Raw genomic sequence first — 27,955 nt, forward strand, 5'->3', positions numbered from 1 at the left:
TTATTTAAATCTTCATTAGGGGCTTCATTTAAATCTTCATTAGGGACTTCATTTAAATCTTCATTACGTGCTTCATTTAAATCTTCATTAGGGCATCCTTTAAATCTTCATTAGGGGCTTCATTTAAATCTTCATTACGTGCTTCATCTAAATCTTCATTACGTGCTTCATTTAAATCTTCATTACGTGCTTTATTTGAACCTTCCTCTTCTACTGCTTCAGGAGCAATCCAAAATCGACTTCCCGTGTTACACTTGCTTTTGTGTGTTTTAGATCCATCCTTCAATATTCGACTAATGCCAAAGTCAGCTATCAGAAATCTGCCATCTACGTCACGGAGAACATTGGAAGGCTTCAAATCCCGATGAAGAATAGGATTTGGGCCACTATGAAGATCAACTAATCCATTCAAAATTTGTCTAAGAATAACGGGAAGAGTTTTTTGAAGATCACTTAAAGAAGATGATTTCACAAACTTCTCCAATGATTCCTCACATAAGTCTAAGATCAAATAAACATATTCTGTTCCAGTATCTCCATCAAAGAAGTAATAATTCACAACATATTTCGACTTTCTTGCATTGAATTTGTTTAAAATTTCCTTTTCATGCTGTGCAGGTTGGAGGTAGTTATCTTTACGAATTTGTTTCACTGCTTTACCGTAACCATCCTGTGTCAGTCCAAGATAAACACGGGTTTCATCACTTCCTTCGCCGAGCCTAAACTTCTCCGAGAAACGTACATTGCCCACATGTTTATTGTCTGCTCTGGGATAACACAATTTTGACAACAGATCTCTATGCTGAACTGAATGACCAACATATTCCAACTCTTGTAACTGCCATTCTTTAAATGACATAAAAGTATTACAATCAGAGGTGAGTGCAACAAAACAAATCAAACTCATAAGTATATGTAGCTCAAATTTACTCAAATACGCTTAAAATTTGGTAACGACTTTAAATTTTTGTATAATCTCAACACCAATCATTAAAGTTGTCAAAAATTAATCAATCATGCAGACATATACCTATCAATATTAAAGGCAAGCGATACAGAAAAATGTCATCTGTCTTATTCCCATTGCCACTATCTTAAAACCATACAACAATGTTGGATTCGTTCTGTCTTGTAAACCTTTCTTTTCGTAATAGTTGAAATTATTTTGCCATATAACATAAAAGATTTTTTTTCTCCAACCCATCCAAATACATTCTACATCAACCTGAACTTCTACTTTGTATAAACTCATTACTCATTCCTCTACATTCTAGAGCATGATTCCTCTTCTCCGTTGCATGAAAACGTTTGGCCTATGGTCAATTTACAATAACCAAAACCGTATGAATAGATAGTGTTTGTAAAAAAATTGCTAAAAATGAGCACTTTCCTAACTAAAGCTAAGACTTCGGCATTCATGATGATAAACAAGTAGAGGTTCCTTTTGTCTTTCTTCAGTGTATTCATACATCTCCTATTCTTTGATTTTTCTCTACGCTTCTTACTGTGTAAAAAACTGATAAGAAGTCAAACCGGAATGAAAATCAGAATTTGTTCCTCATTCGCGTAGTGCCTCCTTTGCAGGCTAATTTTACGCTTGTTAGCCTTTTTGCTTTTGTAATTTGCTTTTGATCGCATGCGTTGATGCCAATTTACACTAGTTTGAGCATTAATTTGAGTTTACATTGATCCCGGTTTCAATTCATACCGTTCTGAACTCAGTCGGATCAGTTCAGCAGCCAGTAAGACTTCAAACCGCTCTGAGTCATTTTCGTAACGGTAACGGTCCCATGTTAACATCTACTGGAAATAATATTATGACCGAAACAAGCTGGTACCGAAGTTTGATTTCGTTCCAGTCACGTGTAAACAGGGCCATACTCTACTGTCTACCTCTTATTCTTGAAACATGGTGTTCTTGTGTCTTTTTCATTTACATACATACATGCATTCTGTGAATAATATTCATTCCTTATTTCTATGGAGTAATGTTTCGCATGTCACGTGGAACCAAGAAACTGTGTACATTGCGTACATAGTAACAGCAACAGTGTAGTGCAGGGGTCTCCAAACTTTACAGCCAGAGGGCCACATGAACTTTGATCCAGCATGTTGAGGGCCGAAGAATATAAAAAATTTCCACGTTACCCTTCAGCTTTTTAAATTTCGCAATGTGCTTGAAACCGCAGTGGATAGTTGGGAGAAAAATTGACGTAAGAAACTCTTGCTAGTTGGCTTGCAACATAACGTGAGCTTTCTGCACAAAGTTTATTTTGTTTAATAATAATATTATTTTTCTTAAGTGCCTCTCCGGGCCGGATTGAGAGGCGCAACGGGCCGCATCTGGCCCGCGGGCAGTAGTTTGGAGACCCCTGGTGTAGTGAATATACAGTAGAGCCACTCCATTAATTTTTTTATGAAATGCATATCTTATTATGCATGCCATTACCATAGTGGCAGCCAGTCAATTGCTTTTTTTCTACAAATAGGAATGATAAAAAGGCTAACAGCAGACAATAATCTAATTAAATATACAGCAGCAAGTTTTACAAGATATTGACCTACTGTATGTTACCTATACTGTTCACAGCTCTATCATATATTGTATACGGCAATGACTGTTTTGACTTTAGAAATTTTTGAGTATTCATGTGTTCTTAGGGCAGTTTCGTCAAACAACTATCTTCTTAAATCGCTTAGAAATTACAGTCAATAGGTAATTGATAAAAGTAGCGTCTAGTTAATGATCTTAGGAAACATAAAAAGAATTAGATTAGCTATGGCGTACATAATTTAAACATTCAATCAGACATAAAGCTCAATGTGGTGAAAAATTTCACTTTTATTGTGCACGAAACTTTAAAAAATATACTTTATTGTCAGTTTCATTATTTTTCATCAATTTTAAACGGCGAGAATCTTTGTTAGAAATACACAAAGCACAAAACGTTTTAACGATTGTTTCCATCAAAACTATTCAATATTCTCATTTTCCTAAAGTCGATTATGATTTACTATAGAAGGTAGCAACTATACAACTAAGAGAACCATTGCCATTTATAACAAAATTAAAAAAGATATTTGTATCAGAAAATTGCCAAAAGCTTATTTGAAATTTTTCAAACAAAAACAGTCAACGCTATATAAGAATATATAATAGAGCTGTAACAATGTACGAATGTTTACAGTTGTACCACGTGACAAACGAAAGTATAAGTGGCGAAAGTGGTGGATTCCAATCAAACCCATAAAAAACATGTATTATAGATTGTAAAAATACACTTTGAGATATTTCTCGATTGTAATTAGTCGATTGCAGTGCAGTTTAATTGTAACCATAAAATAACAGATATGATTTTTAGATTTTTCTCTATGTAAATAATACTACAAATCGATCAATTTGTGATCAAGCTGAGACGACACACAGAAAATTGTAATTTTGTAGATCAATTTTTCTAGCTGAGTCGACACCAAGTAATTGTTAAGTGCCAGTCGTCTGATTTAAGAATAAATTTTGTCGAAAGAAGTTAGACTCAAAACTACAGGATGTACAACAGATCGCTAGATGCAATGGAAGCTACCGACTTAAAGATAAAACCAATAAAACGCGTTTTAATTATATCACATTCTCATTTAGTGTAAACAATTTATTCCTATAATATTTTCCTATACTGTATCATAGTTTGCAACACTAATCATTTCGTACTGAAGATGGTGTTTTGTTAAGGTAGAAACATATTTTCTTATAAAAAATCATTGTTTTTTTGAAATGTTTTTAAACTTGCTGCTCTTCAGAAACTATAATAAAAGTTTCATACTTATGCCATTGCATACATTTCGTACAAAAAAGTTTAAAATCCGATTTTTCATTATTGTCTGACCTCTGGTGTGATGTATGCTCATTGCTTCACGTCATTTTTAAATTTAAAAACTATGCGTAAAATGTATATAATATGAAACGAAATGTCTTTCTAGTGTGGAAACATTGCTTCTACAACAAGCAACAAATACAAATACTTTGTTTCTCAAATCATGCATTTTTTTAGTCCGAATGTTTAAAAGCCATTCGTCATATAGCCATATCTATTTCTCATAAAAATGCAGAATATATGACTTCCTCTAACACAAGCGTAAAATTTCAACAGTAAATGATTACATGTTTCTCTTTCTGTTGCTTTGCCATAAATCATCTCGATAAAATAGGCAACAACACATCAATGCATAATGTTTCCCCTTGTCCTCTTCCAGTGCATCTCCTTGGTTTCCCTCTGTACACATCACTCACTGACACCTCCCTCTGCCCTCTAGAAACGTACTCTACTTTATCTTCACCTATTCATCGATATGTTCTGTTTTGTCATACCACTTTAACATTCGTCATTTTGCTTATGTTGAATAGTTTACCCGAGGTTTGCATTCAATTAATTATCATATGTGAGTAAAAAGGCATGAATGTTACTTGCCCTCCATATTAGGGTTGCGACGCTCGTTTCTGGCTTCACTTGCTCCTTCATAAAGTCTTGCAGACGACGCTTCCATTGCAAGCAAGATCTGTCAAATAAAAAAATGGTAAATAAAGCAACAATATATATTAAACTATCACTTGTCAAGCGTCAAAGACCTTATGAAAACGTTTGCGACTTATGCATGATAGTAAAAAGCTGTTTCACGTGAAACAGATTCAATGATTTGTTGTATAAAAATGAGCATGCACCACATTATTGATCTCCAAAATCAGTTTTTTCACCCTCTCTATAGTCTTTTTCGTCACTATTTATGACCAGTTTCAACAAGAGTTCTTTGAAGGGCATAAAGTCAGTACATTTAAGGATGAGTCAAACTAAGACAAGTAAATGCACAAGAGTTGCTCCGATTTCACCAATCGATAATAAGATTTGATAGTAAATGTGCATTTTGTACGAAAAGAGAGCAACAAAATTAATAATAATTTTTCTCATTTATCCAAACATATCTGATACGATTAGAGGGCAAGCTGACCTGAAGTTACTCAAAAGTTCTGCTTATTGTGAGCTGTGTATAAAACCTTGTACGTATGATTTGAAAGTATTAAAGTTAAAGTTTTGAGAAAATATTGCATTGTCTAAATTATTTTTTATTTTATTGCGAAAGATATAGTAGGTGCCATTGGTGTAAGTCCAGTTCAGAAATACAATGTCATTGTTAAGTGTCTAAGAAGGCGTCATTTGATTTTACTATAAACGCATAAAATATTTTACATAATGTAATCAACATCTAAATATTCATCATAATGTAATCAACAAATGATCTTTAACCATGGTGTCGATACACAAAAAATAGGCACGCAGTGCTTAAATGTGTACGGCTTGTCAAGTAAATGGCCACAAAACGAAGTAGTTTCACAACCATAGTTCAAATAATAACGCATATTTCATATTTTCTTAAACAAACATGTTTGAGTTTTAAAAATTTGTTTTGTGCTTAAAATTTTACATCCCAATGATTTATTCATAAACTTCAAGATAAATGGATAAGAGATAAATGGGTCAGACACCTATACATGATTATGGCGTATACGATAACTTCGAAGAAGATGACTGACAAGGAAGTGCAGTTTGTTAAATTCATTTAGTGTCCAAAAACTACATAAATCTTTAAAAATACGTACACCATAAGCTATTAGTTTATAGTTGAGAAATAGAACTAGTTATTTAGTTGAACAACAGTAAGAATCGTTTCCAAAAATTTCTTTGCGGACGTACGCTGGGAAATGACGTTTAACAAAAATCATTAAAGTGCTTATCCCACAATTTTTTTTTGATTTCCTGATTGAAGTAAAAAGATTATTGTAAAAGATATTTTACAATTTTCTGATTTATGGCTTCGTTTACGAGATAAATGCGTTTCTTTTCTCAAAATGGGCAATAATGGAGAAAAATTGCTGCGCGTTTAATTTGCTTGATAAGGGCCTGAATCGAGAAGTATGTGCCGTAATATAAGGACAGGAGATTTTGTGAAATGTTATTTTTGCTATAATTAATACTTTATCTACTCCGTCTCTGCATCAAAATGTCTAAAAGATGTGCAGTTTTTGGCTGTTCGAACCGATCAATATCTGCGGAAGGAATTTCTCTTCACCGTATACCATTTTACGGTGATGAGCGTCTTGAAGTGAAGCGAAGACGTAAAATCTTGGTGAATTTTGTTGCAACAAAACGCGCTCAATGGACACCGACTAACTATTCGGCTGTTTGTTCCGTTCATTTTACTGATGTGGATTACGAAAAATACATGGTAGAAATCTCAGGGACGAAGAATTATACACCAAAGCTCAAAAAAGATGATTTTGGAATCACTGCTTATCCAACAATATTTCTAAAAGATAATAAACCAAAAAATCCTACACCTACAGAAAAACGACGGGTGTATAAAAAGATACCATCTGCAAATGAATAGCGATTTGTTCGTGGTAAGCATGTCGCAATTATTTGTTGCTTCTTTAATGTTTCATTCTGTATATAGGTTAAAAAAATGGTATAAGATTTGGTAAGCGATTCATGCTCTACTTCAACTGATAATTTTATCAAAGAAGAACTCATCACTGAAACGATTGCAGAAGAACTCCCAATTGAAAGTACTTTAACCTCCGCATCTAAATTGGCTGAAATCAATAAAATAGAACAGGTATTTAAATTCAGTTCAGTGGCGTGAAGTGATAATATATTTTGAAGTACATGTATGCCTTTGCAGGCCCTTCAAACGGTTGGCACCCAAACATTGCCTGCAGATTGTTCTGAGTGTTACAATCTGCGAAAGCAGAACAAACGATTATCTGGGCAGTGGCTTTCAGTAAAACACAAATTAAAAAAACTTAGAAGAAAAAGTGTGCTTTCATTGCCAAATTCACAATATTGAGAATGTATCATGTTTCTCATTGCTTTTATTTTTTCTCATCCATGCAGTTGCAAGGGACTGCAGCATTAACACTGAAAATACTTCCTCAACATGCAGAAATTGATCCTAGCTCAAACCTTGAAGATGTGGAAAGAGAAATTGTGGATAGTGAGGATGCTGATGGTGATGATTTTGATGTTGAAATGGAAACAAGTACTGATGACACAGAAGATGATAAAAATCTTGTTGATAATAGTGAGAGTGTTTATGATGATGATGAATACTCAGAACCAACGTAAGATATGTATTAAATAGAAATGCTACTCTGGCTTCACACTAATTAGTATTTGGTGTTACTTCTTTGTTCTTTAGAATCAACACTTCTGACCATGTGCAAAAGCATCAGAATACATTGTCTTCTTGACACAGCTAGTTGTTTAAAACATACATGTTTTGTCATTGAAAAAATCCATTGGTTCATGTTTGTCAAGTTGAAACAATGGTGATAATAAAAACCATGTGCAAAAATGTTGATTGTCGTAAAAAATTTGTTTGAAAAAGTTAGCTATTGATGCTTGATACTAAGATTGCAGCTGGAAACTTTCTACTTTCATTTGCAGTCTTAGTGGTAGGATCTTTAGCCAGCAAAACATTTCAAGCAATGAAGCATATTTGACTGCAAGTTATTTTGCTGCCAACATACTTTAGACATCAGCAATTATGGCATGTTTCTTTGGCTTAAACTAAAGATTTTGAGAGTGACTAATATTTTAAATTACATTTATAGAAAATTATTTTCCCATCAATATTTATATTTTGGAGGAAGCATCAACGGAAACTGCTGAAAAAAACTAAAGAATGTTGCTCAGTTGTTCTGGCAGGTGATGACAGTAGTGGCAGTTTCAAAAGAAAAAATTTAGCCGAAATGTTTAACATACATAAAGGCAATGAAAAGTCACAAACATGCGGCAGATTGCCCAAAAATATAGGAAAATTTAATTTTAACATCACTCGTTTATTTAATTTTCTTCGTACCTACTAAATTCCGACTTTTTATCATTAAATTTTGATCTTATTGCATGGTATGCACATGCTGGGAATGGTCTTCTTTCTTGTCTTAAGCATCCATAAATCATAGATGTGAATTCTCTGTACGCAACACATCGTAAAAACCTGAATATAAATCCAAATTGTTACAAACGTGTGATAAAACTAAAATGTACTTAAATACTGGGAAATAACATAATATGCCATTATACATGTTTTCAGATCCTGTTTCTCTGTATCGTCGTTATTTTCAGGTTTTGTATTTCTTATCAGCCATTTTTAGCGAAGACTTTTCTAAAAAACTAGGCTGAAACATGGGTATAGAGTGACACAACATGGAATAGTTGACAGATCTGCCAGAATCGACTAGTGTGTTATGCTTTCAGCTACAGACTCAAGTTTTTGGCACCACCAGGCCTCTATTGGGTTCTGAAGAAGTGTAACATGATAAAAACCACACTTGCACCTAAATAATAAAGAAAACCACATTAAAAAATTGTAATCGAGCATCTTTTAACAATTTTTTGCTCAAAAGTAAGTGAAAAAGCGAGAGCAATATTGAATAGAAAATTGCACGCTTATGTATATATTTCATAACTTGAAACCTGAATTAAAATACATTTCATATGTTGAATTGAAATTAGAAATTTTATTACTCACCAAGAATTCAACTCAACTGTGTGACCAAGGCTTTTTTGTAGCATTTCAAGTTGCTTTTTATGTTCATTTGACTTTTCAACGTAGTCTTCATACCATGCTTAAACGGCCATTGGTTCATCAGCGAAAAGATAGGACTCGGACTCTCCGTGATTTTGATGTATTGTATTATAATCCTGGTCATTAATGTTCTTTGCTTCATCTTCGATGACATAACCGGGAACATATTCATACTCCGTATCACATTGCGAAATATGAGAGCTTTCCAAATCAGAATTCAACTCCGCCATGTAATTGTTGATAACAAGCGCTTGACTTGTTTCTTAAGTTATGTCACAGAGACTTGATCCAGTCCCTATGCTAATTATCAACTTTTACTGTCAAATTTCATACTTGATCATTAATAATTCGAAAACAACGCAGCGCATGAAAAAATTCTAATGTAAGTTTCAGATTACTTTTAAAAAAGAAATACGAAAGTGCTATAAAAAATGTAAGATATGCACTTTAAAAATTCAGGCAAATCAGGAAAAGTAAAACTTTTTTTATTTTTCTAACAAGCCTTCTTTACTAAATTATCTTTTTCTTTATAAATTGAAGCCTTTTACAAAGTTAAAGTGTAAGTTTATTGGAAATAGCAGTAGTGCTAAAATCACGATTTTAGTGAAAACGAGGCTGATGGCCCCAAAACTTGCCTATTCAACAATAATTTTTAAAATCAATGCCTAAATATTGACCTATTTTAGTTTAATGGACTTTACGGCCATTATAAATTGTTTACACTACTTTTTCAAAAAAAATGTATTTAAAGAAAAAAAATGCCCTTTTTTCCGGTTGGACTACTCTTTTCCAGCCTTTAAAAACCGCCTTTTAGTGCCCCCTTCATATACCCTTTAATAATATTTCCTTCTCAATACCTTTCCCATACCCTTTTTAATGCTTCCTTTTCGCACTTAATTCATTTATACATTGTAGATACTGTCATTTGTAATCACATCAAATTGTAGCTTTGTATCATCCAAGATAGAATCATGAAGCGGAACCCGCTGTTTTTACTTTTAAGTATATAATGAAAACTATGGAGTGTGAATCTTGTACATTAAATCAGAAACTGGCTTTGCTATAATTATAATACCGCACAACACCACAAAGTTAGAGAAAGGTTACACCAAGTGAGCTGTTTCTCGGAAAAAAAGAGCGAGAACTAGATTGAACGTGTGAAGATCTTCTCTGGCAGAATCGGTGATGGAAAGATCGATACCCAAAGAGAAAAAGGTTTGGCAGTTTGAGATAGGTGATATTATTATGGTTCGAGGTTAAGGAAACAATACAAACAAACCATCGTAGATTTGGGGAGTTGCACATGAAAAATTAGGATCAGTCACTAACACAGTTCAAGTTGGCAGTCTTCAGTGGAAACAAAATGATATGTTGATCAGTTGGCTCAATATAACATTAGTACTATAATCATGCAACATGATTTACATCTACAAACATCCATATACATATAACATCTCCCTTTTACAGATTAAATTGGTTAAAACATTAAACAACATGAACAAAATCAAAAAAAAGGGTATTGCACAAACAAAGTTGCTGCCAGTAAAGTGATATATCGAACATTCGGAACTAAAATATGGTTGTCTAAACTACATACAGGAATACACCTTTAGTTTTAAGGAAAATACTCATGTCAGTCAGAATGGTAATAATCAAGAAATTAAATACTACAGACTTATTTCTTAACTGCTTTCAGTAGAAAGTGAACCTCGTGATGTTTATCATCAGATGATGAAATTATGATCTAGCCTGCAATTGCATCACCAAGTATATGACCTATCTATAGACAAATATTTATAACTTAATATACAAATAATAGTATAACACATATTCACATTTACACAGTGGGAGTCTTATTATTGTTGTAAAGAGTGTGGTTTTCCAAATTTATTTATTACTGTACTGGTCAAACTTCAGCATGGGTGGCATAAATAATACACAACAGCTGTTATAGAGATTGCTTAAGCACACTAAATGATATCTTGTAAATGCAAATGGAGCAGTCACATGTAAATTTTATATACAATTTAGTTACTTGCCTAAAATGCTAAACATAACGATTCTTAGTGACTGCCATGATTGATTTATTTGGCTTACTGCTTAAGTTAGGCAAAAAGAAGGCCAATGAACAAACACAATTTATAAAACTCATTAAATAAGTAAGCCTCCAGATGATGTCAATTGTGCAAAATTTGTCTACGTCAGGCAAAATGAAAATATACCTGTCAAATAGCTAGATGAGTTAGGCAAAAGTTGGCTTCTCTCGGCCTATCAATAGCAGAGCTATTACTAAATTGATTACTAACTGGTCTGTAAACCACATAACAATTAACTTACAAGTTTTTTGTTCTAGTATCTTTAAAGTATAAAATCTAACTGAGATCAACTTAGGAATTTCACTATTGGCAAGTGCCTTAGTTACCTACCCCTTGATCTGCCTATTAATCCGCACTGATTTCGATTTTTAAAAAGAAAACAAAAATTGAGTTGGAAATTAACTATATAAGTATGCTCGCATTAAGGTCATTAAAATAAGAGAACTGTCCCAATTTGGCTTGTAAACAGATTAAATGGGACCCAAAACTAGTTTATAATGATTCACTATGTTTTGTTAAAGAACTTAAAGTACTTAACATGTAAAATTTCGATCAATGAATCATCACAGAACTACATCGATATGGTCGCGCAAATTGCGATTGTATTTGTTTACATAAACGTCTACAGCAAGCGATTAAAATTATATTGGAGAATATTAACGCTTTAAGCTATCTAGTCGTGCAATTTGTCGTACAATTACGAGGTATAACCAAGGTACGTGGTAATATATTTAATATTTGGGAATAAGCTAACACTTCCGGAATTCTTTGAATTTTAGGCGAGTCGCCGACGCCAAACATTTATTACACTTATACTTTCTACTCCGTAATAATACATCCAGATTAATTATAATACGATCAAATAAATATGAGTAAAATGCGACTTACATTGCAAACAATTTGTTGTAAACACTACACTGCGCTGTTGCTATAATGTTTCAAAAATAGTTCTGGCCTTTTTCCTTGCTCTTTTCACGATAAAATAACATTTAAGTAAATTTACCCTAGTAAATTTTTTCAAAATTCATGTTTTATGACTAAATCACAGAACTTGCACTTTCAAGGTGACGACAAGAACGTGAACACAACACTAACTAATTCTACCAAAATTTCGTAAAAGCACTATTGCTAATGAGCACTTAATATACACGACAAGTTTTTTTTAAAATAGACATGTTTCAACATCTCATGATGGCATCTTGATGAAGATCTTGATGAAGATGGCATCATGAGATGTCGAAACATGTCTATTTAAAAAAAAAACTTGTTGTGTATATTAATTCTACCACACTACGCAGTAAAATCATCAATAGGTAATTTTCACCAAACACGGAAGATTACACCCAGACACGCGTGTGTAGTGTTTCGAGATTCTCTCGCGGAGTACTAACTGATTGTGATTACACACGCGTGTCTGGGGTAAAATTCCCGCCTGGCACCTCATTAACAACAATTTTTAGGGTTTTGTATTACAGGTAGCGTTTAATGTATTTTAGTTCAATGATTTGACTTCGCTTGAAAGCAGGCAAAACGGTTTTATAGGAAGCAATAACAAAAATTTTGGATTTGTCAACACAGTTAAGGCATGACTGACAATTGCGAAGCAATATGAATTGGGAGCAACGACTTTTTGGTGTTGGAAGAGAGGCAGGGACTGTGCCCTGTAATAGGTCTTGTATTTAATGCCGGGCTTAGATAAACACAGGTTCTTATATACATTACACATGCATATTAGATAAGGAATTACCTACGTCATTACAGCATATAAATATAATTAGGCATGCAATGTCACATCTCTTTTTCTTCAGTTTTTTTAAATAATTTCACACTATAAATGTCTTTAACTTATTTTTTTTTTCTAATAAGAATATCTATTAGGTTTTTTGATTAGACGTCCATACCGAGTTCTTATATTACTGTTGTTAGTACTTTCATTACAATTTTTATAAGATCTATTGTTCTCACTATAAGACTTATCTGTATTTTGACTTCTCGATTCTTCATTAATCTTTAATAAATGATTTCTATTCCTTCTATAGTAGGTACCATCAGACGTAACCAAATAAGACCTTGGCTCAAGTAACGATTTTTCCACGATTCCTTTCTTTTGGAAGCCTTTTTCTGTTTTTATACGTACCTTATCTCCTTCTTTTAATGGTGGAAGTGTTTTTGCATTTCGATCATAAAACTCTTTTTGTTTCTTGTGATACATTTCCAATTTTTTTTGAACATTAACAGGGTTTAATGGTTGAAATTCAAGTAACTTCTCTGATATTGGTAGTAATGTCCTAGTTCTTCGTCCCATTAGTCGTTGAGCTGGACTGCCAACACTTTCATCTCTAGGTGTATTTCTATAATTAAGGAGTCCTAAATAAGGATCTGTGTTATCATATTTTGCTTTCTTTATGATTGCTTTTGCTATCTGTACAGCACGTTCTGACATGCCGTTACTTTTTGGATATCCTGGTGAACTTGTTGTATGCTTAAATGCATACTGTAACGAGAATGCACGAAATTCTTTACTCCTGAATTGTGGACCATTATCTGTTATAAGATCTTCAAAAATTCCGTATCTCGCAATTTGAGATTTCATCTTTGTGATAACTGTCTTTGATGTTGTATTTAACAAGTAATCAATTTCAAAGAATCCACTGTAGTAATCTACCATAAGAAGATAGCTTCTACCATTCAATTCAAACAGGTCTGCTCCAACTTTACTCCACGGTCGATGTGGTACAGTATGTGATTGTAGAGGCTCCTTTTGTTGATGACGCTTATGGGCATTGCAGATTTCACACTTTCTAACTTCTGCTTCTATTTCTAAGCTCATCTTTGGCCAATATAAACACTCTCGAGCCCTACGTTTGCATGATTCAAATCCAAAATGTCCTTGATGTATAGCTTTCAACATATCAGTTCTTAATAACTCAGGAATTATTACTCGATCTCCATTAAACAGTAGGTCATCTTGTACTGAAAGAGTTTCTCTAAAGTCCCAGTAATTCAAAACATCCAAATCGACTTTACTGCGTAGATCTGGCCATCCATTTTCTACGTACTGTCGTAGCATTTTCATTACTTTATCTTTCTTTGTCTCTTCCTTTAATTGTTTCATTTTCTCTTCACTTACTGGCAAGACAACATTTATCTCAAAATCTTCTAAGTGATCATCTGATTCTTCTTGGATATACGCTCGACTTAATTGATCCGCGAGATAAAGTTCTGCTCCTTTCTTAAACGACACTTTCAAACTGTACTTTTGAAGTTTCAGCAACATTTTCTGGAGTCTCAATGGAGATTGATGAAGGGGCTTCTTGAAAATCTGCTCTAAGGGCTTATGATCTGTTTCCACATTGACATCTCTACCATAGATGTAATCATGAAATTTTTCACATCCAAATACAATTGCAAGTAATTCTTTTTCAATTTGTGCATATTTCTTTTGACATTCAGTTAAAGCTCTCGATGCATAAGCAACTGGTTTGCCATTTTGAAGACAAACTGCTCCTAAACCTGACATACTTGCATCTACGGACAATGTCGCATCTTATGATACATCGTAGAATTGCAGGATGCTCTCCATAGGATTTCTTGATTCTGTCATACACTATTTGATGTTGATCTAACCAGCACCAATCATTTTCCTTCTTTAACATATCTCTGAGAGGACTTGCCATTTCTGAAAGATAAGGAATAAACTTGGCCAAATATTGAACCATTCCAAGAAATCTTTGAAGATCTTTCTTATTTTTAGGAATTGGCATGTTTAATATTGCTTTAACCTTTTCAAGATCGGATTGAAGACCATCTGACGTTATTTTGTGTCCCATGTAATCTACACTTGTTACTTTAACTTTTGTTTTTTCTTTCTTTAATTTGAGATTGATTTCACGAGCTCTATTCAGCACATTGATAATTCTTTCATCATGCTCTTTCTCTGTTGTTCCCCATACTAAAATATCATCCATTATAATTTCACAACCGTCTATTCTGTCAAACAGCTGGTGCATAGCTTTTTGGAACACTTCAGGTGCTGAGGATATACCAAATGGGAGACGATTGAATTTGTATCTGCCAAAAGGCGTATTGAATGTTGTAAGATAACTGGAATCTTCATCTAGAGGTATCTGCCGAAATCCAGAGGCTGCATCGAATACGGAGAAAATTTTAGCTCCAGGTAGTCTTGATACGACTTCTTCTATTGTTAAGAGAGGGTAATGTTCTCGCTGAATGGCTTCATTAAGATGTCTAGAATCAATACATATTCGTAACTTGTTAGATTTTTCCACTGTTACCATTGACGAAACCCATTCCGTAGGTTTTTCTACAGGATCGATGACACCCATCTGTTGCATTCGTTCTAACTCTTCTTTAATTTTCGTTCTCATAGCTACTGGAACACGTCGAGGAGGATGAATTGTAGGTTTTACATTTGGATTGACACTGATATGATGTTTAATGGGTAAACATCCTAGTTTGCCATCGAAGAGATCGGCATATTCATTGAGAATATCGTCGCAAGTGAAAATAGGTTTGACATCTTTAATTCTTTTCACCATACCCAAACGCTCGCAATCAGGTAAACCAAGAATAGGCTTTACATCGTGTGTCGCTATATAGAAAAGAAGATTATATCGTTTGTCTTTGTAAGAACACGTCATCACTGCTTGTCCCAAGGTTTGAACTGAATCTCCACTATACGACATTAGCTTTGTAATTGTTTTGGTAACTTTTTGCTCAGCTTCTCTGACTTTGTCGAACAATTTTTTAGAAAGCACATTACATTTTGCGCCTGTATCCACCTTCACGTTCACCAAATGTCTGCCAAACTTGAGTTCAGAATACCACTCGTCATTGCTTTTTTCTACAGCTTCAATATTCATTCGATAGTCGACTTTCGAGCTTGTGCGTTCTTGCGTAGGTGTGATTGCATTAACAGCACCAATAAACAATTCTTCATCACTAACTTCATGAACTGTTCTTTGTGACTTTTGTGTAGACGTTAGACATACCCGAGCAAAGTGGTTTTTCTTATGACATTTGTGGCAAATTTTTCCAAAAGCTGGGCATTGCTTAGGAAGATGTTTTCCTCCACAGTTTCTGCAATTGTTCTTTAATACGAATCTTTGTCCTCGATGTTGATCTTCTTTTGTTTGACTTAAGTTTGTGTAACTTCCTCTTGAGGTTTTCAAATTCTTCCTAGGCTTCAGTTCATCGACATCTTGATAATTAGTAAGATCTTTTACTTGTTGTTCCGACAATTCGTTTGCACTGCATATGTTTAGAGCCTTGTCTAAAGTTAAACTTGTTTCGCGAAGGAGAATCTTTCTTACTGCATCACTGTTAATCCCACACACAATACGATCTTTAATAAGTTCGCTCTCGAGGTCACCAAACTCGCACTTTCAAGCAATGTTTTTCAAATCTGTAACAAAGGAACTAATCGACTCTGACGGACTTTGCTTCCTTGTATGAAATAAATGTCTTTCGAATGTTAAATTCTTAAGCGGCATACAAATTTCTTCAAATTTCTTCACTAGAATTTCTGGATCGTCTTTGTCTTCCTCTTCGTTGTAGGTAAAAGAATTATATCTTTCAACTGCATTTTCGCCAGCTAGATTTAAGAGGATGCATGACTTTTCTTTCTTTGATTTCCGACTATGTCCTGCAGCAACAATGTAGATTTCATAGTTCTGTTTGAAACGACGCCAATTCTCAGCAACGTTGCCTTCAAACGAGAGTCGTGTTGGCCTAGAAATTCCTTCTGCCATTCGATAAGAACAAACTTTTCCTAATCGCTACCACCATGTAATAGGTCTTGTATTTAATGCCGGGCTTAGATAAACACAGGTTCTTATATACATTACACATGCATATTAGATAAGGAATTACCTACGTCATTACAGCATATAAATATAATTAGGCATGCAATGTCACATGCCCCAACCCCTCACTGTTGAAGTTGCATCCCCGAGTTCAAGAGCATTTGAGATTATCAAAATGCATATTGTAAAAACATTGCCAAAGTTACTTTTTCCATTAAGAATTTTCACGAATGACTCAAGTTGAATTAAGAAAGTTTTCATTGAGAATTTACGGGAAAAAGACAAAAGTCCTACCGCGAAAAGGATTCAATGTCGAAGCACGGAAAATATATTGCTTCCGTACGATGCAATCCTTGAAAAGCTTCAACATTTATAAAGGTATAAATAGATAGCCAGCAGCTATGGTCCATTGTCAATTAGTTTCTAGTCCGTGAAAATAAACTGGGCGCGCGCGTGTCAACCGGAAACAGAGTAAAATTGCTTGTGACTGGTTTATTTGATGAATGGGAAATGAGGTAAGGGATTATTTAAAGGGAAAGATTGCTTGTTATTGGTAAAAGAATCTTAGTATTATTTCATTCATTGCCGATATAGAAAAGAGGTTACGATTTCATACTAGTTTTCTTCTTACAATAAAAACGGTTTTAAAGTTGACATTAAAATAGCAAAAAAATTTGAGGAAACATTTGATATCGACGGAGAGTACGAGGCAATAAGTGAACGTCATAACATTATACAAGATAAATTGTAAAATGCTATATCGAAGAAATAAGGCACATAATGTCAAGTCTTGTTTCTAAAGACTATTACGGCTGCAGTGTAAATCACCCTTCGCAAAAATCCATGAATGTTTGATGATGCCGAACAATAAAAGAATACTGATTTACTTTGATAATGCTACATTGGAAATTGATGAAGAAGATGTAATGAAATCGTTCTTCGCCAGTTTAGGTGACCTTAGTCCTAAAGTAAACGGACTTGAATTGGTCAAGTATACTTGCAAAGACTGGAGAATTAAATTCGTAACTAAGCAAAAAGACTAACTGAAACAAGAGACAATGGGCTTTTTTAATAAGATTTATTAATCTTTTGTATTCTTAATTATTTAAGCGATTAGTGAAGCTCGCCATGTGAATACTATAAAAATAAAAGTCACCAAAAATAAAAAATACTTCCTTCGTGAAACTTAGAACTATAATTCAACAATATTCGTTAGATGAGCATGCGGTTAAAAGTATCATCGGTAATTCCCCTTGTTCATTTCAGAATGGTTAATTCTTATAAAAAGTAGAAAACCGTTATAGATCACCGACTAAAAATATCAAAAGTCTTAAAATTTTAATTAGCTCTGCTTAATGAATAGTTGACAAAAACAGAAATATTAATTGCGTGTGTTTGTCTATTGTGCGAAAGAGAACTTGCCCAATCCTGCCCACTGCCTAAACGGAATTTGCATATTTTAATTTATCGACTGTCCGATACTTAAACAAAAGAGAAAAATCGTACGCTTTTAATCAGCAGTATTGTTTGCTATAAAAACTAAATTATCTCAACAACTTTTACTAGTTGCGGTTAATTAAAACAAAACTTTCGTTGATCTATTTTTACATGATATTGCTAATTCCATGTTATGAGTATGAGAAGGGAGCTTGATCTGCTTTTGTCTTGAGATTTTTGAATGCTTTTTGCGAAAATACAATCATCTCCTTGAAGGATGAACGAAATTCATTTTTAAGCATGATTTCGAATGCCCAACTTCATTATTTTGCGCATGCGCTGTATACTTGGCAGATGCTTATCATATTTTAAGAGGAAAAAGACAGAAACAGAAACCATCATAAATATATTTGTTGCACATAGAGGTTTTTTCACGCGAAAAAAGGTTAATTTTAATTTATTCAACATTAAAACATTAACATAACCAAAAGTTCTCATAACAATAATTCATGGATAACAGTTAAATCTTCATCATTGACAGTGTCAGTAAATCTGTATTCTTTTAAAACTCTGTTAATAAGGAGTTTTTTCTTGTCAACAGCTGCTTCCATAGCTTCTTATGGATCAAAGTTGTCGTTTTCTATGAACGCTTTCTTTGTATTCATTATTTTTCCGTGGATGGGATCTTTTTCAATTGGTTTATCCACATAAGACCTTTCATGTAAATGCTTTCCAGTTCCTTCTGTAGTTTTGGCAGAATGTTAGAACATGCTCGATGTTCAGCTGATTGGTTATTTAGACGCCTGTTCAAAAGGCTTTCTTTTATTTTATTAAATTCTGCATCACTTCTTTCTCATGCCTTTTCTATCAATGGTACACAAGGAACTGTTTCCTCTTTAGGCTTAACATCCTTTTCTGTAACATCAAACTTTCAGATTCATCTTTAACTTGTCGAAGCATTATCTTCAACCTTTATATCCTGACTTTTACAGTCTGATTGAGACCTTTCTCCCTGATGCCTCTGTGGACAGTACTCTTTCCCGTGACGGCGTAAGTTAAAACCTCGATGAAAAACTTTTGCACAATATTTGCAGGTCATTCCGTCTGCCAGACCTTTCTGAAAATGCAATGTTTTTAGGTAGCAACATCCATTTATGAGCATTTGAGCAAGTGTTTATGAGCAGTTATAAGTTGTTTTGAGTAAGATCTCATCTGCTCATAATACAAATGAAGGTGTGCAGCCTTAACTGATGGTATTGCCATTATGTATATCTGTATCTAAAGGAACGTGTTAATGTAAAGGAACGTGTTAGAGAATTGAGCATTTGAGCAAGTATTTATGCGCAATTATATGTGGTTTTGAGCCATTGCTCATATATGCTGGTATAGCCAATGAAGGTGCAATCTTAACTGATATTGCTGCTATTATGAACATCTGTCTGATATTGAGTGGGCTCGTGTGAGTCATGAGACACGAACCTTTGAGCAAGTGTTTTTAAGCAGTTATAAGCAGTTTTGAGCAAGTGCTCATCTTTATATTAGGTGGTATAGATCGTGTTTCTCCTTTGCATATACATATCCCCATTTTTTCATAAACGCGTTAGTCAAGTAAAGCAACTGAAAGCAAAGTATGATATCTAGAAAATTTACATTAGTCAAAGCAATTACACTGCAGATATATACTTTAGTTTACAGCTAATATCAACAAAATCAAAACGATGTTGAAAAATAGGAGTTCTTTTTGTCTCTGTATAAATTGACATCACCTCTACTGAAGTTGCATTTAACAGAGTATATCTTCTGAGATTGAGAAGGTTCAAGGTACTTAAGAAATTTGAAGGCTTCCGATATACCATGCCACACATGTTCTCGATTAATAACATTCAGTGCACGATTAACAAAAAGGAACCATCGATCTTCCTCAATCAACATTTCTAAACAATTCTTATAATCTGTCCAAGGTTCAGGTTGACTTCCATCGTTTTCAGATTTTCGTAACTTTTGAAACTTTTTACTAAGAAATTCCACAATAATCAAATTTATAAGATCGCTGTGATCAATATCTTCTACTTTTACTGTGTCAGCATACATTTGGTCAAACAGGTATTTCTTTTTTATTTTTAATCTCCAGTCAATAAGCCAAAGCACAACAGCAACAGTCAAAGTAAACAGCATTTTCGAAAATGAACTTCAACTATATACTCTTTCAACTAATAAATATACAACGAACGCATTCGGTTGTTTTATTGGATAAGGTAAAAAATTTACAATTCCACATATTTACCAGTACTTCCGGTTTCACTCTGTAACTTAAACACTCTAGGGACCCTTTGATCGTTAAAGTAATAAAAATTAATAATGTAATTTGCTATGTTCCCGTAATTTTAAAAACTTAAACATTTACGTATATTTATCATTGCGACAAAAAAAGCCAAATAAAATTCAATTTGAGATTTAAATAATTGAGCTGCATACAGATGCCTTTGTTCAAAGTCTTGCATTTAGTCTATTATTAATGTTCTCCAGCTTACTCCAACCATATGATAGCCATTGTTGTTTGAATGCCATAGTACATCTTTACACTTTTATCTTAATGCCTGTTTATTGGCAATTAGCAATCTGTGGTCTCGTCCGTACCACTTTCCACTGAAACCAACTTTAAAGATAAAAGATGAGAAACATGATGCCAACACCTTACCCATGTTCGCTTCTGGTTTGACACAAAAACAGATCCAAATCAATACTTTTTCTGTTATAATCTCTGAAGATATCTTAAGTCCTTCATTTTTCAAAGTCTGGTAAAGGTTTGAGAAAACCGCTTGAGCTGCAAAGTCTTTCAGGGTCGATATGTTTCCTTCTAAGTTATTTTTGAGAAAGAATCTTTTTGAGAAAGACACCCGCCATGTTTATCGCCATTTTCATCTATTTCAATTCCCATTCATCATTTTCTTTCACTTAACTTTTCCCCAGTTCACAGTTAACAAGCGCGCGCCCGGTTTACTTTCATGGACTGGAAACTAATTGACAAAGGGTAAGAGCTCCGATTACTTCAAGAACTATAGCTGCAGGCGATCTACTGGTATAAAAAACAATTAATGAATTTATCTTTTGCATGATGATGTCAAGAATCATTCAGATCTGAGTCTGAATACTTCTTAATATCAAGCTAAATCTCCTCAAATAACTATTAATTATTAAATGGAAACCTTTACTTCCTATGAAATGGAGCACTTTGATTTGCTCGGAAACATTTTTGCCAGCCGCGTCTTTCCAGCGATAAATTTGACACTTGTTCGGCCACAGAGGGAGAGTACTCATAGATGTGTGTTGTAATTCGTGGAAACAATTAATTTCAAATGACGTCAATACGACTAAACTTGCATAGATGAATACATCCCTTTAATTAACGCGTTGGCAGCGCCACTAGCTAGTACTCTTTTTATGTATTTGAGTAACTTGTATCAGTTTGAAAATTGAAAAAAATGATTGACTTTTTTAAAATGTCTTCATTATATGATTGTCAACGTTGTTAATTTCAGGTTTCATTTTTAGAATTTTTATCAAAAATTAGTTAAAGAACGAAAAATGATAATTACCGAACATACTTTGAAAAATTGCAATGATACATACGTATGTCTATAGTTTTACCTAAATTATTGAAACCAGGTAAAACATATACTTTAAGATAATCTGCTGGCTTAGTTTGAAAACCCGACGTTTTACCAGCTTTTTGAGAGGAACAAAGAGATAAGCGTAAATTATAAGATATATAATACACTCTTATTTATAAAATGAAAGTAAAACCAGAAAAATTTTGATTGTTTATTGACTTTTTAAGCACGCTTGGTAAAGAGCACGAGTATCTTTTTGCGAGAAAAAAGCGCGAAGCTCATGGCTTGAGAGAGACTGCAGTATAATAGATGATTTTAGAAGATATCAAAAAGGTTCCACACAAACCATGTTTTTTTTTCTTAAAGACAACTATTACAGTGCAACTCCTGGAAAGTACTTTAATTACCGGTGAGAAGGTGGGGAGGAGAAGCTAGTGCAAATCTGATTTAGCTCAAATTGATAACAAAAATTATGACAGAGAACATGGACGCAGAAAGATTGTGATAAAGAAATGAATTTGTTCCTTACTTGGCAAATTATGGTAATATTCATTATAAAGCATACGCGAATCTAAAACGACGACTTTAAGTGCCTATGTAACGAAATAGTGTCACAAACTATTTTTTGTCATTAATATTTGCATGCTTAATTTTGGATGTATTGAAACTTTGTAATATATAAATTAGGGAGGGTATGTTCAGTCAGTTGGTGATTAACATATTCGTTAATTGCATTTATTTTAGACAAAAATAAACAATGTTGCTTTCTATTAGTTAGGTGATCAGTTTATACAACAATAAAAAAGTTCAGAAAAATCCAAGCTGTTTTGTAGTGCACTAATTAAGTAAAACATGATTTTAAGATATGTCAATTAGAACATGAAGGTACATACGCTCTCTAATTTACATATCAGAAAAACTTGGGATGTATTTCAAGAAAAACAAAGACACTTAAGTTTCATAGTAAACCGAGTGAAAGTAAGTCTGTTTTAGTGCACCCAGGGGGTCGGATCTAGGATTTTTCAAACATCAGTCATGAAACGTCTGAGGCGCTCAACACCTAGGGGTGCCAAAGCATTCTCCCCTTGGAAATTTTGGATTTCAGAGACTTGGAAATGCCGTTTTCACCGTTTTAGAGCAATACAAAATGCATTTTGTGGGCATCATTTTTACGTAAAAACAACACATTTTACTTACGTTTTTATTCAAAAAACACCTGAAGTGAACAATACTTGAATGTTTTGCCAAATATTTAGGCTCATTATCATGCCAAATATATGGCTCATTAGCATGTCTAGGAACGTAAAATTTGTTTTAAAATAATGCTATTCCAAAAAAGATAATGTCTTTAAAAATTTCTACCAAGTTGTCAGACATAGACCCCCCTAGAGACCACCATTCAAACCTCTATGTAATGAGTTAAGTTAGAAATTTGGTACTACAAGGGACAGTTCATAGATATAAAAAACCTCAGACTTCAATCCATGGAAGTTTATTGTAACCCTTTATCTATCTCCACATACAGTGACAGCAAATTCACCTTTTGTGAAAAAAACTCAAAATTTTTTCTGCCAAAGATAAGCAAAAATTGTCATATTGAAAATTTGCAATTAAGGAAAGCTTTATGCCATTAATATTTATTAGGCATTTCACTAGACTATTAAATTCTGTAAGTATATGCGAGGTGTGCAATATAACAATTATCAGTAGCATTGTATTTGACAATACAAACAGAATGTAACCAACGTATAACGAATTTCACCAGGACGCGAGATAGTAATGAACGTCTTAACAATGTAATCAATTGAACAAGCTATGGTAACAGCAATAACTTTTTCGTCAGGAGAATAGCTTATGCAAATCTGCACATAAAAGTAGTTGTGATGTTTTGGGTGAACAGTCAACCTTATGTGACGGACTAATTGCAATTTCTCAGAATTTTCAAATTTCCCACAACCTTCCATGGGTCACATTTATACGTCGTAATCAAGCATGAAAATTTTATGTTTTTTTGTCTTACAAACCTTTTACTGGTTAACGGCGTGTAGCCTTGAACAGTTAAACTTTTAGAAAGTTTTAAAGTTCTGGAAACTTAAACATCATATATTCCTCCTTCGAGTCGATGTGTGGAAAATTATTTTGTGCCACGGAATTTAAAACATTATAAGAACAGATTGTTATTTAAAGCAAAGATATGGTTTTATGATTTATATCGTTTTTGTTCATACGTTTGATTATAATTTGGAACAAATTAATCAATGGAAATATGTATAACTTTTACTAAATTATACCGTTTTTAAGATATTTTGGAAGTATGACCATAAAGTGGGAGAGTTAAAACGAATTAATATATTGCTATAAGCATATCTGCTTTTAAATTTATTGTAACTATAATGCGATGAATTGCATACATGAACCTTTGCAACCAAAGCTTGACGAAAGACAAGTGTAACGTTAAAAAAGTTAGCAAATTCTTTAGCCGCATTTAAAATGTGGATTTACAAACTACATTATAACAAAGATAACACACTTACTGATCAATATTTCTACTTCTAAAAAGACTTAAATATCTAAAATATTCAATGATTACATACATGAGTCCATTTGCAATTTCAAAAGTAAAAAGTGAGTCATAAATTTCCTTCAATAATAACACAAGCCATAAGGTGTAAAATGAAATAACACTTTTTATAAATATACCATCCGGACAAAGAAAAATATAATTCCATGCTAGCAAGCAGTTTGAATTTTTTGGCAAGCAAGCACATCATGATAAACACGCTTTCCTTTAGATGAGTTAGATTTTTGTTAAGCAAATTGTTTGTAGTTGTAACTTTGTTTATCTGGTGTACAACTACAGGATCACAAGTTGCTACGGGTATCTATGATGTATATTTTATAGAACTTGGGTGTGACCAATAACTATCAAAAATTTATCAATTAAATATGACGAACAATTTTTATTTAAGATCTCATTTACAGATCGTTAACACACACGATAATTCTTTATCTTTAGTGCTACAAACCTTTTACTAGTTGATGACTCAAAACTTTGAATAATCGATCTTTTAAATCACTTATCGTTGTGAAAAATTAAGCGTCAAATGGTTGCGTCCTTTGAGTTGATACGTGGCAAATAATTTTGTGCAACTTAATTTAAAACATTAAAAGCTTATTGTTATGTAAAAACAAAGATACGGCCTTATGATTCTTACTGCTTTTACTTATACGTTTGAATTTAATTTGGATCGAATTCATCAACAGAAAAGAGAATTGTAAATTATATTACATTATACCATGTTTAAGGTACTTTGGGAGTGATTGGTAAAAACTACAGCTCGATATGTCAGTTTCATTTTTATTTTAGCGGTACTCTTGCCCGTTGAAGAACACAATATCATTGCATAATTATATGTCATGAACATCTAAATTGTGCTTGTTGACATCTTTAGTATAAATGGTTTATTGATAAACATTTGAAAAAGCTACATTTCCAAAATAATAACTTTGCTAAAAGGCAAAACCATATTTTATAAACCTAAATTAGATTACAATTGAACACATCATGATAAACACGTCTTATTATAGATGAATGGCAGTGATTTTCTTGGTAAGCAGTTAATATGTTGTATTTGTAACTTGGTTTGATTGGTGTACAATTACAGAATTGCAAAGTGCTACGGGTATCTATGATGTATATTTTATAGTACTTGGGTGTGACCTATAATTATCAAAAGTTTATCAATTAAATATAACGAGCAATTTTTATTTAAGATCTCATTTATACATCATTAACACACACGATAATTCTTTATCTTTAGTGTTACAAACCTTTTACTTGTTGATGGCTCCAAACTTTGAACACTTGATCTTTTAAATCACTTAACGTTCTAAAAATTTAAGCGTCAAATGGTTGCGTCCTTTCAGTTGATACGTGGCAAATAATTTTTGCAACTTAATTCAAGACATCAAAAGCTTATTGTTATGTAAAAACAAAGATACGGCCTTATGATTCTTACTGCTTTTACTTATAAGTTTGAATTTAATTTAGATCGAATTCATCAATAGAAATAAGAATTGTAAATTATATTACATTATACCATGTTTAAGGTACTTTGGGAGTGATTGGTAAAAACTACAGCTCGATATGTCAGTTTCATTTTTATTTTAGCGGTACTCTTGCCCGTTGAAGAACACAATATCATTGCATAATTATATGTCATGAACATCTAAATTGTGCTTGTTGACATCTTTAGTATAAATGGTTTATTGATAAACATTTGAAAAAGCTACATTTCCAAAATAATAACTTTGCTAAAAGGCAAAACCATATTTTATAAACCTAAATTAGATTACAATTGAACACATCATGATAAACACGTCTTATTATAGATGAATGGCAGTGATTTTCTTGGTAAGCAGTTAATATGTTGTATTTGTAACTTGGTTTGATTGGTGTACAATTACAGAATTGCAAAGTGCTACGGGTATCTATGATGTATATTTTATAGTACTTGGGTGTGACCTATAATTATCAAAAGTTTATCAATTAAATATAACGAGCAATTTTTATTTAAGATCTCATTTATACATCATTAACACACACGATAATTCTTTATCTTTAGTGTTACAAACCTTTTACTTGTTGATGGCTCCAAACTTTGAACACTTGATCTTTTAAATCACTTAACGTTCTAAAAATTTAAGCGTCAAATGGTTGCGTCCTTTCAGTTGATACGTGGCAAATAATTTTTGCAACTTAATTCAAGACATCAAAAGCTTATTGTTATGTAAAAACAAAGATACGGCCTTATGATTCTTACTGCTTTTACTTATAAGTTTGAATTTAATTTAGATCGAATTCATCAATAGAAATAAGAATTGTAAATTATATTACATTATACCATGTTTAAGGTACTTTGGGAGTGATTGGTAAAAACTACAGCTCGATATGTCAGTTTTATTTTTATACTAGTGGTACTCTTGCCCGTTGAAGAACACAATATCATTGCATAATTATATGTCATGAACATCTAAATTGTGCTTGTTGACATCTTTAGTATAAATGGTTTATTGATAAACATTTGAAAAAGCTACATTTCCAAAATAATAACTTTGCTAAAAGGCAAAACCATATTTTATAAACCTAAATTAGATTACAATTGAACACATCATGATAAACACGTCTTATTTTAGATGAATGGCAGTGATTTTCTTGGTAAGCAGTTAATATGTTGTATTTGTAACTTGGTTTGATTGGTGTACAATTACAGAATTGCAAAGTGCTACGGGTATCTATGATGTATATTTTATAGTACTTGGGTGTGACCTATAATTATCAAAAGTTTATCAATTAAATATAACGAGCAATTTTTATTTAAGATCTCATTTACACATCGTTAACACACACGATAATTCTTTATCTTTAGTGTTACAAACCTTTTACTAGTTGATGACTCAAAACTTTGAAAAATCGATCTTTTAAATCACTTAATGTTGTGAAAAGTTAAGCGTCAAATGGTTGCGTCCTTTGAGTTGATACGTGGCAAATAATTTTGTGCAACTTAATTTAAAATATTAAAAGCTTATTGTTATGTAAAAAAAAAGATACGGCCTTATGATTCTTACTGCTTTTACTTATACGTTTGAATTTAATTTGGATCGAATTCATCAACAGAAATGACAATTGTAAATTGTATTACATTATACCATGTTTAAGGTACTTTGGGAGTGATTGGTAAAAACTACAGCTCGATATGTCAGTTTCATTTTTATTTTAGCGGTACTCTTGCCCGTTGAAGAACACAATATCATTGCATAATTATATTTAATGAACATATAAATTGTGCTTGTTGACATCTTTAGTATAAATGGTTTATTGATAAACATTTGAAAAAGCTACATTTCCAAAATAATAACTTTGCTAAAAGGCAAAACCATATTTTATAAACCTAAATTAGATTACAATTGAACACATCATGATAAACACGTCTTATTTTAGATGAATGGCAGTGATTTTCTTGGTAAGCAGTTAATATGTTGTATTTGTAACTTGGTTTGATTGGTGTACAATTACAGAATTGCAAAGTGCTACGGGTATCTATGATGTATATTTTATAGTACTTGGGTGTGACCTATAATTATCAAAAGTTTATCAATTAAATATAACGAGCAATTTTTATTTAAGATCTCATTTATACATCGTTAACACACACGATAATTCTTATCTTTAGTGTTACAAACCTTTTACTAGTTGATGACTCAAAACTTTGAAAAATCGATCTTTTAAATCACTTAACGTTGTGAAAATTTAAGCGTCAAATGGTTGCGTCCTTTGAGTTGATACGTG

The 27,955-nt window shown here is 32.9% G+C and overlaps 2 protein-coding genes across 3 annotated transcripts; both read right to left on the reverse strand.

Annotated features, from left to right (window-relative positions):
- Window positions 1–19: 19 nt before the first annotated feature.
- Window positions 20–27,955, reverse strand: LOC124448614 (serine/threonine-protein kinase pakH-like). 2 transcript variants are annotated; one of them, XM_046999570.1, is made up of 5 exons: window positions 27,850–27,955; window positions 26,242–26,300; window positions 25,438–25,496; window positions 4,464–4,551; window positions 20–846 (listed from the first exon to the last, which is right to left on the reverse strand). In XM_046999570.1, the coding sequence occupies exons 4-5, from the start codon at window positions 4,537–4,539 to the stop codon at window positions 77–79; spliced, it is 846 nt and encodes a 281-aa protein (XP_046855526.1). In that variant the 5' UTR covers window positions 4,540–4,551; window positions 25,438–25,496; window positions 26,242–26,300; window positions 27,850–27,955; the 3' UTR covers window positions 20–76. The 2 variants fall into 2 exon arrangements, with proteins under 2 accessions (XP_046855526.1, XP_046855527.1); XM_046999571.1 differs by lacking the exon at window positions 25,438–25,496.
- On the reverse strand, window positions 8,679–16,504 carry LOC124449061 (uncharacterized protein K02A2.6-like). Its single transcript, XM_047000005.1, has 4 exons — window positions 16,271–16,504; window positions 14,290–16,135; window positions 12,663–14,246; window positions 8,679–8,899 (listed from the first exon to the last, which is right to left on the reverse strand). The coding sequence occupies exons 1-4, from the start codon at window positions 16,502–16,504 to the stop codon at window positions 8,679–8,681; spliced, it is 3,885 nt and encodes a 1,294-aa protein (XP_046855961.1).

This window comes from Xenia sp. Carnegie-2017, unplaced genomic scaffold (genome assembly GCF_021976095.1).
Source record: "Xenia sp. Carnegie-2017 unplaced genomic scaffold, XeniaSp_v1 HiC_scaffold_23, whole genome shotgun sequence".
Classification (NCBI taxonomy): domain Eukaryota; kingdom Metazoa; phylum Cnidaria; class Anthozoa; order Malacalcyonacea; family Xeniidae; genus Xenia; species Xenia sp. Carnegie-2017.